The sequence below is a fragment of the Lynx rufus genome, unplaced genomic scaffold (assembly GCF_022079265.1).
Source record: "Lynx rufus isolate CCGP_SWC_20201006 ecotype Redwood Valley unplaced genomic scaffold, mLynRuf1.p SCAF_6, whole genome shotgun sequence".
NCBI lineage: Eukaryota > Metazoa > Chordata > Mammalia > Carnivora > Felidae > Lynx > Lynx rufus.
This window is the reverse complement of record NW_025814878.1, coordinates 88,722,229-88,737,732: the sequence shown is the minus strand read 5'-3', so window position 1 is coordinate 88,737,732 and position 15,504 is coordinate 88,722,229. Positions and strand designations below refer to the sequence as shown.

Below are 15,504 nucleotides of genomic sequence, written 5' to 3'. Positions count from 1 at the left end.
GAATGTCTGGTTGTTTGGTGGTGGAGGCCATGGTGTATTTGAGTTGGGCTGGTCAGAGGAGGCATCTCTGTGAAGGTACCATTAAAAGTGGCAGTGTTCGAGGGCTGCCTGGGTGGCTCAGTCGGTTAAGCGTCTGACTCTTGATTTTGGCTCAGCTCATGGAATTGAGCCCCACAGCAGGCTCTGCACTGACAGCACGGAACCTGTTTAGGATTCTCTATCTCCCTTTCTCCCAGCCCTTCCCCCACTGTCTCTCAAAATACATGAATAAATTAAAAAAAAAAATTGGAGTATTCATAGAGACATGTAGTGGCCAGCCTTTTGAAGATCCTGGATTCCTGCATAAGTAAAGTACCTTCCTTGTAGAGAAATAGCAGATGGAAAGTATGCATTGATTTAAGTGGTGGTTAGTTAATCCTTTTGTCAGATTAAAGTAATCCACTGTTAATAAATAATTCTCGTATCATCTTGGATTGTGATTATATGATTACATTCATATTTAGTTTTTTACCCAGGAGAGTCTGTAATTGGTAGAATATATAAATGAACTAGGAGACAAAGATTTTCTTATGTGCTATCCCACCAAAAAAGAAGAACACTAAGAAATAAAAATAAAATTTAGATAACCAAAAACAATCCTTAAGCAACTAAGTACTCCTTAGTACTCCATAAACACTCATGTTAACGTTGTTTACCTGGTCACTGTAAATTTTCCACATTTGGCCAGTAGGTGGCCAGGTGTCTCTTCTCTGTGCTTGTTTTTAGAAGAACTGGATGGAGCTAATCCATTTGAAAATTTGTTATGTGTGTTTTGATATTTTCCTTAATTTCATAATAAATATTTCCTGGCAGTTAAAAAACGCTTTCTTACGATTTTAGCCCTTATGTCTTATATTTAGGTACATATTTAGATACTTATGAAATTAGATTTTCATGTTTCAAGACTTAAGTTTTTGTTTTCTTGTTTTCCATGGTCATGATTTGTAGTTAACATGATGGGATATCCACTCTACTTTTTGTTTTATCCGTGCTTGGTAGAATTGAAGGGTATATATACTCTGCCAAAATCCTTACAGTTGAATTTCAGTGTTATCACACATGATTTGGAAGTGCATTTTGTATAAATTTATATATATATATATATTTATCATATATCTGTATTACTCTATTCTTTTTTTTTTTTTTTTAATTTTTTTTTTTTCAACGTTTATTTATTTTTGGGACAGAGAGAGACAGAGCATGAACGGGGGAGGGGCAGAGAGAGAGGGAGACACAGAATCGGAAATAGGCTCCAGGCTCCGAGCCATCAGCCCAGAGCCCGACGCGGGGCTCGAACTCACGGACCGCGAGATCGTGACCTGGCTGAAGTCGGACACTTAACCGACTGTGCCACCCAGGCGCCCCTGTATTACTCTATTCTTTTGCTCTTTGCTTATAGTGCAGCTTCTGGAAAGAATTCTCTTGTGTTCTTTATCCCCAGTATCTTTCTTCCAGATTGTGACTCTGCTAGATCCCAAGACTGTTTCTTTTCTTTCTTTTTCTTTTTCTTTTTTCTTTTATCAGTGGCTTTCTATCAGTTGATCTCTGTCTTTTGAAATGATCTGTTCACTTGATTGGAACTCCTGTTATTCTGTCACCTGCCTGTCTTCTTTCTCTCAGTTTCTTTTGATACTCCTCTTCATTTTCCTGACCTCTAAGCACTGCACTATCTCAGGGTTCAGATTTTAGGTATCTTTTCTATTTTCTACTCACTGTTGTCCTGATTTTATCCAATTTTATAACTTAAAAAACTCTTTACGGGAGACCTGGCTTGCCTGGTCGATGGAGCATGGGACTCTTGAACTCAGGGTTGTAAGTTCAAGCCCCATGTTGGGTGTAAAGATTACTTAAAAAAAAAAAATCTTGGGGCTCCTGGATGGCTCAGTTGGTTGAGTGTCCATCTGACTCTTGATTTCGACTTTGGTCATGATCCCAGGGTCATGGTATAGAGTACCTCGTTGGGCTTGGCTCTGAGTGTGGAGTTTAAGATTCTCTCTCTCTTTCTCTCAAATAAAATAAAATAAATAATTAAAATCTTTGAAAAATACTCTATAATTAAACTAATGTATGTATTTGTATATGTATGTGTATTTTTAGCCTCAACTTCTGGTCTAAACTCCAGACACCTGTGTTAATGTCTTTGGCTGTCTATTGGGCATCTTAAACTTAATGTCTGAACTCTTGATGCCTATTTTCCCACCCCCCAGTTCCCTTAGTGCCAATTCTTCCTATAGTCTTTCCCATCTCTATAAATGGCAAGTCCTTTTGAATTGCTCAGCAAAAAACTTTGAAGTCATTATTTTACTTTCATATTTTCTCTTTCATATTTTCATATTTAGTTGGTCAGCAAATCTTGTTGGCTTTATTTTCAGGATATATCCAGAATCTGGCTACTTGTACTTCTCATTTTCTTCAGTACCATTGTGGTCTTAGCCATTTCCATCTCTCACCTGGATTATAGCATTAGCCTGTAAGTGGCTTCCCAGCTTCTGCCCTTTGGGATTTGTTACAGTCTGTTCTGAAGAGAGTACCAAAAGTAAACCTTTACAAAGTTAGATCATAATCATGCCTGTGTGTTCACAGTGCTCTGGTAACTTTCTGCTTCATACAAAGAAAAAAGAAAACTAAAGTCCTTGTAGCCTAGACCCTTCTTAGTTTCCCCTGGTACCTCTGTATGTAATATTATCTTCTGTTCTTCTCACTTTCCCTAATCTAGCCACAGAGACCTGCCCCCAATCTATTCTGATATCCTAGTCATGTTCCTTCTTCAGGGTCTAGGTATTTGATATGCCTTCTAAAAAGCTGTTGTCCCAACTTGTTCAGATTTTTCTTTCTTTTTTAAAAATGTTTATTTATTTTAGAGAGGGAGAGAGAGAAAGACAAAGTGTGAATGGGGAGGGACAGAGAGAGAGGGAGACACAGAATCCGAGGCAGGTTCCAGGCTCTGAGCTGTCAGTACAGAGCCTCATGTGGGGCTTGAACCCATGAAGTATGAGATCATGGCCTGAGCCAAAGTCAGATACTTAACTGACTGAGCCATTCCCAGGATCCTTCCAGCCCATATAGTACCTTTTTAGGAATTTGAAAAAGACATCCTTGGGGGTACCTGTGTGGCTCAGTTGATTAAGCAGCTGACTCTTGATCTTGGCTCAGGTCATGATCTCACAGTACTGAGTTCAAGCCCCACGTTAGGCTCTGTGCTGGTAACGTGGAGCCTGCTTGGGATTCTCTCTCTCCCTCTCTCTCTCCCTCTCCCTCTGCCTCCTGTGTGTGTATGTGCATGCACGTGCTCTCCCTCTCTCTCTCAAATAAATCAACTTAAAAAAAAAAAAAGTCATCCTTTTCTCCTATGTAAGCTTGGAGAGCAGACAGAGGCCTGGATTTCAGTCTTCACTTTTCCTGTAGGCCAGAAGCTGTTGTGCAGTAAACAACCGGTACAAGTATCCCTGGCTTTTGCTGGCTATTTATTAAATTACAAATCATCCTTTATTCCTCTCTCCAGGCTATTACTCTTTCCTTTTAATTGTTAAGACTTATCATGTAACATGGTGTATGTTTGTCCCACCCTCATTTTAAAATGAAGCTTTAGGGGCGCCTGGGTGGCGCAGTCGGTTAAGCGTCCGACTTCAGCCAGGTCACGATCTCGCGGTCCGTGAGTTCGAGCCCCGCGTCAGGCTCTGGGCTGATGGCTCGGAGCCTGGAGCCTGTTTCCGATTCTGTGTCTCCCTCTCTCTCTGCCCCTCCCCCGTTCATGCTCTGTCTCTCTCTGTCCCAAAAATAAATAAACGTTGAAAAAAAAATAAAATAAAATGAAGCTTTATGGAAACAGTTTTTTAAAAATTTTATATTTTATGGAAAACATCAAACAAAGAAGAGTATAATGAAGCTCAGTGTACCTGTTACTTAGCTTAAACAGTTAATAGTTGGTTTTATTTCATTTATACCCCACTCCTCCTTACCTGCCCCCACCCCAGGATTATTTGAAGCACAGCCCAAAAGTCATGTAATTTCATTTGTAAATATTTCAGCATGTATTGCTGATATAAGAATTCTTTATTTTAAGAAATAACCACAGTAATATTATCCAAATATTAAAAGAACTTTAAAGATAGTTCTTAATATTTTCAAGTGTGCAGTCAGTCAGCTTCCAGTTTTACCCAGTTCCCTAAACACTTTTTTTTTAAGTTTGAATTGGAATTGAAATAACGTCAATATATTGAGTTGGTTAGTATGTAAGTATATATCAGTGTGTATAAGTCCCCCTATCCAGTCCTTTTTTAATATTGTTGAAGAAACACGGTCATTTTGTCTTTGAGTATTCTGTATCATTGGTGTCTAAAATAATCTGGGCCAGCATGTGACATACAGTAGGTACTCAGTAAATGTTTTTAAAGGCATTAACTGAAAGGTAAATATAGTATTCTAGGATGGAATTCAAGTGTTAAATTTTTAGGGAATGATTACCATCTCACTTTTATGTTAGCTTAGTAGAATGATCTTGGCAATAAGAGAAATTATTTAGACAGTTGAGAAGGGATCACATGAAGGGCACTTAGGGCTGTAGAAATTTATTTGAAAAAAATCTGCCAAGATATACTTAATAATTGCTACCATTTAAGATCTTGTTATTTGCCTACCAAGCACTGTATTAGAAGCTATATTAGCTAAAAAAAAAAAAAAAAGTGATATTAGTTAATTCAGTTTTCACAGCAACCTTTCAATGAAGGGTTTAATTTGTCTTCATTTCCCATTGAGGTAATTAAAGTTTAGTGGGGGAAGTGGAGGAAAAGTGGGTGCTTGGCATTAATGTTTTTCTTAACAAACTTTATGAAACCAGACACCACTCCTTAAAACCTTGTGCATGGATAACTTTGATAAAAAGGAAAAAAATTAAAAAGTGGCATCAATAATACTACTTACTTCTACATAGAAAACCTTTGTTTAATGTGTCTCTTTTTAGCTTCATTTTCTAGGCAATCACAGATATTTTGGAAAAATTTTTTTAACAGAACTGTTTTAATGTGAGATGGATTAGGAAATGTAAGAAGAAAGGGAAAAATCTCTGAAATAACCATTACTAGCATTTTGGTGTATGTTTTTTAGTATGTGTGAATATAGAATATAGAATATAGAATAATACAAAGGCCACGTGAAGTTCTTTCCCTCCTATAATGTCCGTTTAGCAATTGAAGACCGAAGATCTGTGGTGAAAAAACAGTTCTAATTGCTTTAACCCAGTGTCTGTCTTCTAGACTTCTTTGATAATGGAAATATTTGTGCACATTTAAATATAAGGCTTTAGAATGTATTAGATTATGGCAGAAAGGATGGATAATTTGATAGTATTGGAGTAACTGAAGATAACATTCTAAAGAAAAGTTACCTTAGATTGACACCAAATAATACTAAAATAAAATAAGGGAAAGTATTTGCATCAAATAGGTAACATAGATAATTACATATAGAATTCTAATACATTAAAAACACCTTCACACCTGAGTGGGAGAGTAGGCAAAGCTAACAAATACAAAAAGGCAGTATACACATCTGAAGTGTTCACGGTTTTTTAGTAACTGTGTTTCTTTTAAAAATCTGAGACTCAATGCTAGTGAGTTCTTAATATGAATCTCTTTACACTGTAAATTGTTTGTAATCCCTTTGGAAAGCCATGTGATGAGATATATAAAATAATAAGATACGTATATTCTCATTCTTTGACTTAGTAAACCTATGTGTTAAAGTTTATTGTAAAGAAGGAACTGAGAAAAAAATATGTGTGCATAGTAGCAGTATTTGTATTTTTTCAAATTAGGAACATCTAATATCTAAAATGATATATTCACCCAAAATGGTTAATTTTATGTAACATACAACTTGATGTATATCGTGCCACAGCCTCTTTGAGGAATGAGAGTATGAATCATCCATGAAGGAAATAACTTTTCCTAAAGGGAGTCCAGGTAGAGGCCGGGTGGTATTTTACAACATTAGAGGAAAAAGCTGTGGGAGCTGTTAGGAGGATGTAACCATAAAATTTCTTTTTCTACTTCAGAACACAAGCCTTGTAAAAAGATATCTAACCTTTATTATTGTGATGCTGCAACATCATGCTCTTTAGTTTTTTCTGAAGTCTGATACTTAATGTCAACTTTTTCTTTTAAGTTTACTTATTTATTTTGAGAGAGCGAGCAAGAGCACTAGCAGGGTAGAGACAGAGAGATGGAGAGAGAGGATTCCAAGTAGGCCCTGCACTGCCAGCGTAGAGCCCAATGTGGGGCTTGAACTCACAAACCAGGAGGAGTTCATGACCGGAGCCAAAGCCACGGGTTGGACACTTAACTGACTGAGCCACCCAGGTGCCCCAATGCCAACTTCTATAAAAGAGGAAACAGTTGTCCTAGAAATAGTTGAGTTTGGCCTTTTGCACTGCCAGCATGAATTAAGGCATGTCAAATGTGAAGAATTTCATACTGTACTGTGGTTCTCCCTTTTATATGGTATTAGAGTGATTTAAACTAATCCTGTTCTTGAGAAATTCAGTAAGTTTAACTCCAAATGGCTTGGTTTTATTTTCTTTATCTCATTTACCTCTTTTTCCCAAAAAGATAGATTAGAAGTAAATGGTCTGGAATAAAGTAATATTAGTGTTGGGAGGATTTCACATAGACTTGACTGACCTCAGAACTCAGATTAAATTAGGGCCATTTGCAGGTGAGGTTGGGAGGAATTTTAATGTGATCTAAACTCAAGCTCAGGGATTTCTGAGTATGATGATAGATTTCATGCCAAAATTTCAAAATGAGAGTGACCTCTAATTCTGGAATCTGGGAGGGATGAAAAAGCATATTGTTTTTTTCTGTATGGCATAGCCATACACTTGTCTTCTAAAGAGTCCGGGTCATAGCACTGTTTTGGTAACCCAAAGTTTCCATTTTAGTGAATTTAAAAAGTTGAGATGTCAAATATTAAATCTTGGTTAGCCTTGTGGCAGAAGGAGGGGGAGATGTGGGAGGTCCCTGAAAATAGGTAGTGTTCTGAAAAGAACCCAGATTCTCCTTTACTTCTGTTCATTTTCTTAGCACAAACAGTTGGATTAAACTCTTTAAAACACAAATACCTAATTTGGAGGGTTTTGCTAGAGATTATTCATTCTGCATTGTGAATTACCTTTAGTTAGATGAATAGATTCAAAGAAAGAAATTTCAGATACTTTTAAAAATGTGATTTGTTATGGGGAGAGTTGAGGAAAAGCAGTGAGGGGAAGGAATATATAATTTTTGAGGGTGAATACATGAGCAGGGAGACTGAAACAGAAGCTAAGTGCCAGATACTGTTCTAAGCATTTTATACATATTAATTTAATCATCACAGCCACCCTCTGAGCCACTAGTATTTTCTCCCATTTTATTGAAGAATTTGAGGCACAGGGAAGTTACGTTAGGTGCTTTACTTGTTGGGGGCATTGTTCAGATGAGAGCCCTGGATATGTTGGAAACCATGTAGAGCTGGATTTAATGTAAAGACGCACTTCTTTAAAAATTTTTTTTTTTTTTTAACGTTTAATCATTTTTGGGAGACAGAGACAGAGCGCAAGTTGGGGAGGAGCAGAGAGAGAAGGAGACACAGAATATGAAGCAGGCTCCAGGCTCTGAGCTGTCAGACAACACTGGGGCCAACGCAGGGCTCTAACTCATGGACCAGACCCGCGAGATCATGACCTGAGCTGAAGTAGGACGCTTAACTGACTGAGCCACTCAAGCGCCCCTAAAGGTGCACTTCTTTAGGTAAAGGAAATGTGTCAGATAGAGCAGAAGTACGAAAAAGGCTGCATTCTTGGAAATGTCAATTCTGAGAAACATCTCAAATGCAGTCTTAGATGTAATTGTAGCTTGTTTGTGTATGATGATGGGATCTCAAGGCATCACTACCTTCCAAGTTATTTTCCAGCATACACGCAAACCTGTGGAGATCTTTGTTGATTTTTCCCTCCTCCCCTTCCTCTCTCCATCTCCTTTCTTCCTCTTCTCCCTTCCTTCCTCTTTCTCTTTTCTTTCTTTCTTTCTTTCTTTTTCTTTCTTTCTTTCTTTCTTTCTTTCTTTCTTTCTTTCTTTCTTTCTTTCTTTCTTTCTTTCTTTCTCTTTCTTTCCTTCTTTCCTTCTTTCCCTCCCTTTTTTTCTCCTTCCTTCCTTCCTTCCTTCCTTCCTTCCTTCCTTCCTTCCTTCCTTCCTTCTTGCCGCATTCTCTTTCCCTTCCCATTCCGCATCTCCTTTTGTAAAGGTAATTCTCCCTACCTCACCTCCTTACATTTCACTTCTGCATTTGTCACTTAAATAGAGAAATCGTCTTTTGTCCCTTTAACTTCCTTTAGTTGATTGTCCTCCTTTTCTTCTGTCTTTTACCATTACACTTCTTAAAAATAAAAGACTGGAGTTGTCATTCTTTATTCATTCACTTTTTAACCTTTGTCATCTGGTCCTCTGTTTCTGTGTGTCACATTAGTGGATTTTCCTCCTTCCTTTGTTTTCTCTTGTAGCATTAACCTTCCTGATCCCTACTTCATTGAAATTTTCCTTACCCTTTTTTTTGTGATGTTTTATTACCTTGATGCTTCTTTGCCTGCTCTTTTTAATGTCATCAGTATATCCTAAAAGTGAAGTCACTACTTCACTTCCAAATTTGTTCTTTCCAACTTCTGTCTTCTGGTTAGTGAAAACCTTTTCTCACTTATCAACATTTAAATTTTCCTGGCCTCTTCTTTTCCCTAATTCTTTTGCTCAACCAATATTTCTGGAGTACATCTTGTATACCAGGTCATTATTCTATGTTCTGGAGTTTCAGCATTGAACAAGAGAGAGAGAGAGAGAGAGAGTTCTGACTTGTAGACTTACATTCTAGTGGAGAAGATAGTTATTAAACAGATATTAATCAGGTAGTGTGAAACATGTTTTAAACGATAAAGTACACTAAGGGTCTTTAGGCAGTGATGAGAGTGTTGGGTAAGATTGTTAGGAAAAGTTTCTCTGAGGAGGTGATATTTGAGTATAACTCGAAAGAAGCAAGAGAGGGAGCCATATGGATATCTGGGAGAATAGCATCCTAGCCAGAGGGAATAACAAGTAACAGAACCCTGAGATCTTATACTTTCCTGTATTAGGAAAGGTTTGTGTGACTGGAGTGGGGTGAGTTATAGAGCGATAGGTGAAAAGTCAGAGAAGTTGGCTGGGGAAGATCTTAGGATCCTGTGGGGCATAAATCTAAGTGTGGTGGTGTGGTGGCAAGAGTTTGGAGGGTCTTGAAGAGAAGAATGGTAACAAGATAAGACTTCATATTTTAGAAGGATCACCGTGATGACTGTGTGGGGAGTAAACTGTATGTGTATGTGGTGGGGGGGGGGTGGTGTGTGGCAGTAGAAGAACCTGGGACACTATTACAGTATGGTCTTGATGAGAAATGATGGTAATTTGGAGTAGAATGTTAGTTGTGGAGATGGTAAATGGTCAGAAGAGTTTTATAGATAGAATTAGCAGGATATGCTGATCACCTGGATGTGGTATATGAGGAGAGAAGAGCTAAGGATAGTTAAGGAGTTTGGGGTTTGAACAACTGGGTGAATGGAGGTTCCATTACCAGAAATACCTTAGGAGGGGCAGTTTTATTTAGGGGAGGGGGGGAATGGGTGGGAGCAGTGTTTATTTTCAGTATGTTAAGCTTGAGGTATCTGTTAGACAACCTCGTGTGGAGATGTCAAATTATCCTCTTCCAGAGGTTAAATGTGAACTTGGGGCTGGAGAAAATAATTTTGGGAGTCATACAAATGTAGATGGTACTGGATGAGAGCACTTGGGGAGGTTTGAATGTAGATAAAGATGAGAGGTGGGAGGATTGACTCTTAAGTCCTCCAGCACGTAGACATCTGCAAGAAGAAGAGGCTCTGTCAAAGGATATTAAGAAGTGGCTAGTGAGATAGGAAGAAGTGTGATGTTCACAAGTGAAGTGAGGGGAAAGGGATTCAGGAAGGGGAGATGGGTCAGCTGGGTCAGAAGCTACTAGCAGATGGAGCAAGAGAAAACGTAATAATTGACTTTTGGATTGGGCTTGCTAAATCCCATTGATTCTGCATTGCAATATAGCTCTAAAATTCAGAACATAACTTTTCGCTCCCTGCCAATAAACACTGTTAATCGGGCTTTATTTGCTTTTCTCTTGGACTATTTTTATCTTTTGAACTTTTTCTTTCTCTCCTGATTACAATACAGAATACATGCTGATTGTAGAAAAGGTTGGAAAACAAAGAGACAGCGTGACAATGATGTAAAAAACCTAAATTCCTTATCTACCTTACCACTAGACCTAATCACTGGTAATATTCCAGTGCTTCCCCCCCCACCTGTCCATTTCTATCTATGCATATTTGTAATGCATAAATTGTATACATGCTTTTATATAAAATTGGGATGAAACGTCTTACATTTTGTTTTTTTAAATGAATGTTAAAACATTTTTGAGAATGTGTGTGAATTTGTGGCAACATAAGTATTTCATCATGATGGAATAGCCTTCTAAACTGAACTCCCTACCCGTTTCTCCCCTAATTATATCTTAAATGAGTCCTGATGAATTTTCCTAAAGTATATTCTTTAAGGTTTTAGTGCATAGGAATAGTGATTAAAGCATAGACTATTTTTGAGAGTGATAACATGCATATAGCAGGAAATGTGGAAAACAGGAAATAAATATATTTTATAGAATAACCATTATTATGATTTTCATCTTTTTGCTAATCTTTTTTTGTTTGTCTGAATGTACATGCACATGCATTTCGTTTTTTTTTTTTTACTAACAAAGATCACACTTTTAGCCAGCTTTTTTTTCATAATTTATTCTTTTTATAATTTATTGATCAAAGTATATAAGCAGTTTCATTGTTCTGTTTGTTGTCAAAGTGCTCTTCAAAAAGATTGTACCATTTGAAAGTATATTTATAAAGAATTTTGTTCTCTTTAAATTTTAGGATAGACCACTATCTTGTTGAGCTCTTTTAATTGAAGTTCTTCTTGGATACAAAGATGAGGACTAGATAACTTCTTGAGGTTCCTTCTAACCCCTAGGATGAAGATAATAACTAACATTTGTGTAGTGCTCTAAAGTTTACAAAGTGAGTTCTCATACATCATCTCACTTGATCCTCACAACAGCCCTGTGAGGTAGGTAGGACAGGTATTGTTATTCTCATTTTAGAGATAAAGAAACTGATAGAGAGGTTAAGTGACTTGGTCAAGTTTTATTTAAGTGTTTTAGTTGGGATTTGAATCCAGGCCTTCTGATCTAAATAATCACATTCTTTTTACAAGATTTCATTCAGCTGCACATTTAGAATTGCTATATGTCAGCCAGTTAAGTGAAGTAAATTTGTTATTATAATTCAGAATATACAGTGTTTATATTTTCTTCAGTGTCCTCCAGTCCTTTTCCATATCTCCCCCTTCCCATTAAATGAAATACTCTCTCTTTTGACTAGAAGGTAATTTAATTATATAGCTATATTAAACCCCTACAATTTTACCTGGCATTTGAGAGAGGGGAAAGTTATATTTTTCATTTCTCTGTGTATATTTTTTCGCTACCTCTCAAAGGTATACCTATATTACTTTCACACATCCAGCATAAAGTCTTGAATAGAATTACACTTAGAACTAGAATCTTTTGCATCTAGCATGAACTCAGAATCACAAGCTTTTCAGAGCATTAAACTTTTGTACTACTTTAACCAAAATTGGGATAATTGAGTTTTCAGTTATAGGTGCTTATGATAGTCACAGAGGTACAGTGAATATTAAGTGAGAGTGACGGCACAGGCCAAATCAAGAACAATTGTGGCTATTCTACACTAGTTACCTCATAAGGTAAAAGTTTGTAAAATTGAATTGGGAGCTTGATAGTGGCAATATCACACAATAGGAATAGAACTAAGTTTTCATGACCCTATAGGGTAGTATTGCATTAAACTGTCTCACAGTGTTTTCTGTACTGCCTTTATATACTTAAGGTCCTCGATATTTTTAAAATTAATTTTCTTGTTTTTATTTTTTTTTCTAGTTGTTGGTCTTGACGATATTATGGACGAAGGTGTTGTTAAAGAAAGTGGCAATGATACCATTGATGAAGAAGAACTGATTTTACCTAACAGGAATTTGAGGGACAAAGTAGAAGAAAATTCAGTGAGGTCACCAAGAAAATCACCTCGTTTAATGGCACAAGGTAATCCTTCCAGAGAGGTTCTAGCTAGAAAATCAAAGGTATAGAGACAGATGTGATAGGTCATGACCTTGCTAAGCAGAGATATATTTTCATGGTGCTTGCTAATCTCAGCATTTTGATAATAATCAATTTTGAGATTATATCAATTTGTTGGTATAGTTTTTAAAATTTTCATTGAAATTATATATTTACAAAATTTATTTATTTAATTTTAGTTTAGTTTAATTTAATTTTAATTTAATTTAATTTCAGTTTATTTTAGTTTAGTTTATTCATTTTTGAGAGACAGAAACACAGCACGAGTGGGGGAGGGGCAGAGAGAGAGAGACACACACAGACTCCAAAGTGGGCTCTAGGCTCTGAGCTGTCAGCTCAGAGTTCAGCACAGAGCTCGACACGGAGCTCAAATTCACAAACCATGAGCTCATGACCTGAGCTGAAGTTGGATGCTTAACTGACTGAGCTACCCAGGCACCCCTATATTTACAAAATTTAAAGGGTTCACTAATTCTGTAAGTTTCTAATACTTCTTTTTCCACAGAGGAAATAATTAATTCTTTCAGCTGGTATTATTAATTTTTTGGTATTTAGTTTCATGTCTCTAAGTAACATATTACTACTTTTTGATTATTCTGATATAAGTATTTTTATTGACTTCCCACTCTGGATGATGAATTTAGTGTTTTTTCCTCTTGTTCTCATCACACAAAAGTACATTCTCTAATTTTGTTACGTCACTAGTAATTATGTTATTGTGACTCTGTATGCTGTTAGAGATGATCGATTTTAATAAACTGAGGTTACTTTTCCTATACAACTTTTTGTCTTTCTGACTTAATAGTTTTTGTTCATTTGCTTTATAGTTTTGTATATTTGTATATAGCTTTCTTTGTACATATCAGTAATACCTCAACTACTCTGCTGGTGTCTAAATGTTTCCTAAAAATACTTGTGCATATCAGATATTCTGTCATTTTCATTTTATTGAAGAAACTGGAGCTTTCTGATCTGCTCCCATGTGCACTGTATAAGCCTGATGCATAGCTATTATCCAGGGATCTCCCTTTTCTATTCTTCTGAGGATTCTGTTTGGTGTTATAGTTCTTATTTCCTCCTTTTTTGGCTTACCTACTTCATTTTGGTGACACTTTTTCCAGTAGTTTTGTGTGGAAAAAGAACATGGAGACCTTATTTTAAAACTGTATGTCTGCAAATATATTTAATCTGGTCTTCTATTGGAATTACAGTCTGGTTGAATGTAGGATTCAAGGTTGAACATAGTTTTCCTTCAGAAATTTGAAAGTTTTCCTCTATTTTCTTCTAATTTCAGTGCTGTTGAGAAGTTTATTCTGATTCCTTTTAAGGAATTCCTTGATTTCTTTTAAGTAGAGTGTTACCTACTTTCTTCTGGAAGTTTGTGGAGTCTTTCTCTTCAGCTCTAGTGTTTTGATATTTCTGATAATGTGTCTTAGGGTAAGTGTATTTTATATATTGAACTCTGGGTACTCCATATTTCCTTTTAGTCTTAAAAGGACTATTATTCAATTCTGGGAAAACTTTTTGTATTATTCATTGGTAATCCCTCTATTTTCTTAGTTCTTGCTTTCTTGAACTCCTTATTATTCAAGTGTTAGAAAGGACTGATCCTTCCATTTTCTTGATCTTGCCTACTTTCTATCTCTTTATCTTTTTCCTCTCCTTGGTGAAATTTTCACATGTTTATCCTCCAACTTTTCCGTCAAATTTTACATTTCTAATTTTTGAATGTTCTTTTTTTTGTTTCGGGATAGTCCTTTTTGTAGCATTGTGGTCTTGTTTTATGGATGCAGTATCTTCTGTCTTTTCTAAGGTACTTGTGCTTTAAAAAGTGTTTTAAAAGGTGTTTTTGGTCTCCTTTCATAGTTATAGTTTTTTTTTCTCCATGTTGTCTTTTTTTTTTTTCCCTCTCTCCATCTTTCATGTTAGGGACTTTTCTAAAACGTCTGATCCAGGGGCGCCTGGGTGGCGCAGTCGGTTAAGCGTCCGACTTCAGCCAGGTCACGATCTCGCGGTCCGGGAGTTCTAGCCCCGCGTCAGGCTCTGGGCTGATGGCTCAGAGCCTGGAGCCTGTTTCCGATTCTGTGTCTCCCTCTCTCTCTGCCCCTCCCCCGTTCATGCTCTGTCTCTCTCTGTCCCAAAAATAAAAATAAACGTTGAAAAAAAAAATTAAAAAAAAATAAAAAATAAAATGTCTGATCCTTGATTGCTTGCTCATGTTGAAGAGTAGGGAACTAAAACTGTACGAAATGAAAAGGTTAACACTCAAGAGAGTGTGGGTTGGGTTTTGTCTACTGTGAGCTTCACTGTGTGGTTATCTGGCTATGCTTTTTATTTTTATTATTATTATTATTTTATTTTGAGGAACCCCTGTTGTCAGAATTGAGGTTATTTATTCCTTTAGGCTCAATTAGATTGTGTAATGGGAGTCCTTCAAGGAAGCTGACAGGGTGTCTCAGGTATATAACTTCACTTAATATCATACATTTCAGTGTACTTTCCTGCCACTTTTATCTGTGCCTGATGTGCCTTAGTCTAGAAACCCTGTTTTATACTCTTCCGGAGAGCAAGCCTCCAAATCTTGGATTAGGACCAGGAAAGGGCAGTTGCCTGGCAGATGGAGTCAGGGAGAGGGAGCTAGTGGTCTGACTGCTTCTCAAACAGCTTTTAACTCCTCTTCATTTTAACTACCTGTTTTCATCCTCATTTTAGAATCATCTGGGGTCACCAGTTCCTAACCCTTTTGAGGTATTAATGCTATTGGTTCTTGCCCACGTTGCCATCTTAGGGTTTATCTCCTTTGGGTCACTTCTTGATCATCTCTTGTTTGGCTTCCAAAATTCAGGTTTTCTCCTGTTCTTACATTCATTTTAGATTCATGCCTTTTGTATAGTTTTAGTGTGGTGTTTTGAGAAGTGGATTAAGTTAGATGCATGTTATTTACTTTTATCATCTTTTCCTCAATATATATTTTTAATCAGTTTTTAAAATCAATTATTTGGTAATACTTGTAACTTAGAGTAATGAAAAGAATAGGATGAACAGTATGGACAGGTAATGATAATGTTTGGCCTATACAGCCAGGATTCCAACCAAGGCAGTTTATATTTGGAGGAGAAAAGAACAACTTGATCTTTGGCTCAATAAATCAGTTACTATTGGAAAACTTTT

The 15,504-nt window shown here is 36.7% G+C and overlaps 1 protein-coding gene across 3 annotated transcripts in view; it reads left to right on the top strand.

The window, feature by feature from the left end:
* The window catches only part of PHF3 (PHD finger protein 3), an 82,514-nt gene that overhangs the window by 35,041 nt on the left and 31,969 nt on the right, over positions 1-15,504 (top strand). For 2 of the 3 annotated variants that reach the window (XM_047101203.1, XM_047101204.1), the window contains one exon: positions 12,136-12,297. In XM_047101203.1, the coding sequence (XP_046957159.1) occupies positions 12,136-12,297 (162 nt within the window). Of the gene's footprint in view, positions 1-11,156; positions 11,244-12,135; positions 12,298-15,504 lie in introns of those variants that run through there. The other variant, XM_047101205.1, reaches the window with a different exon arrangement.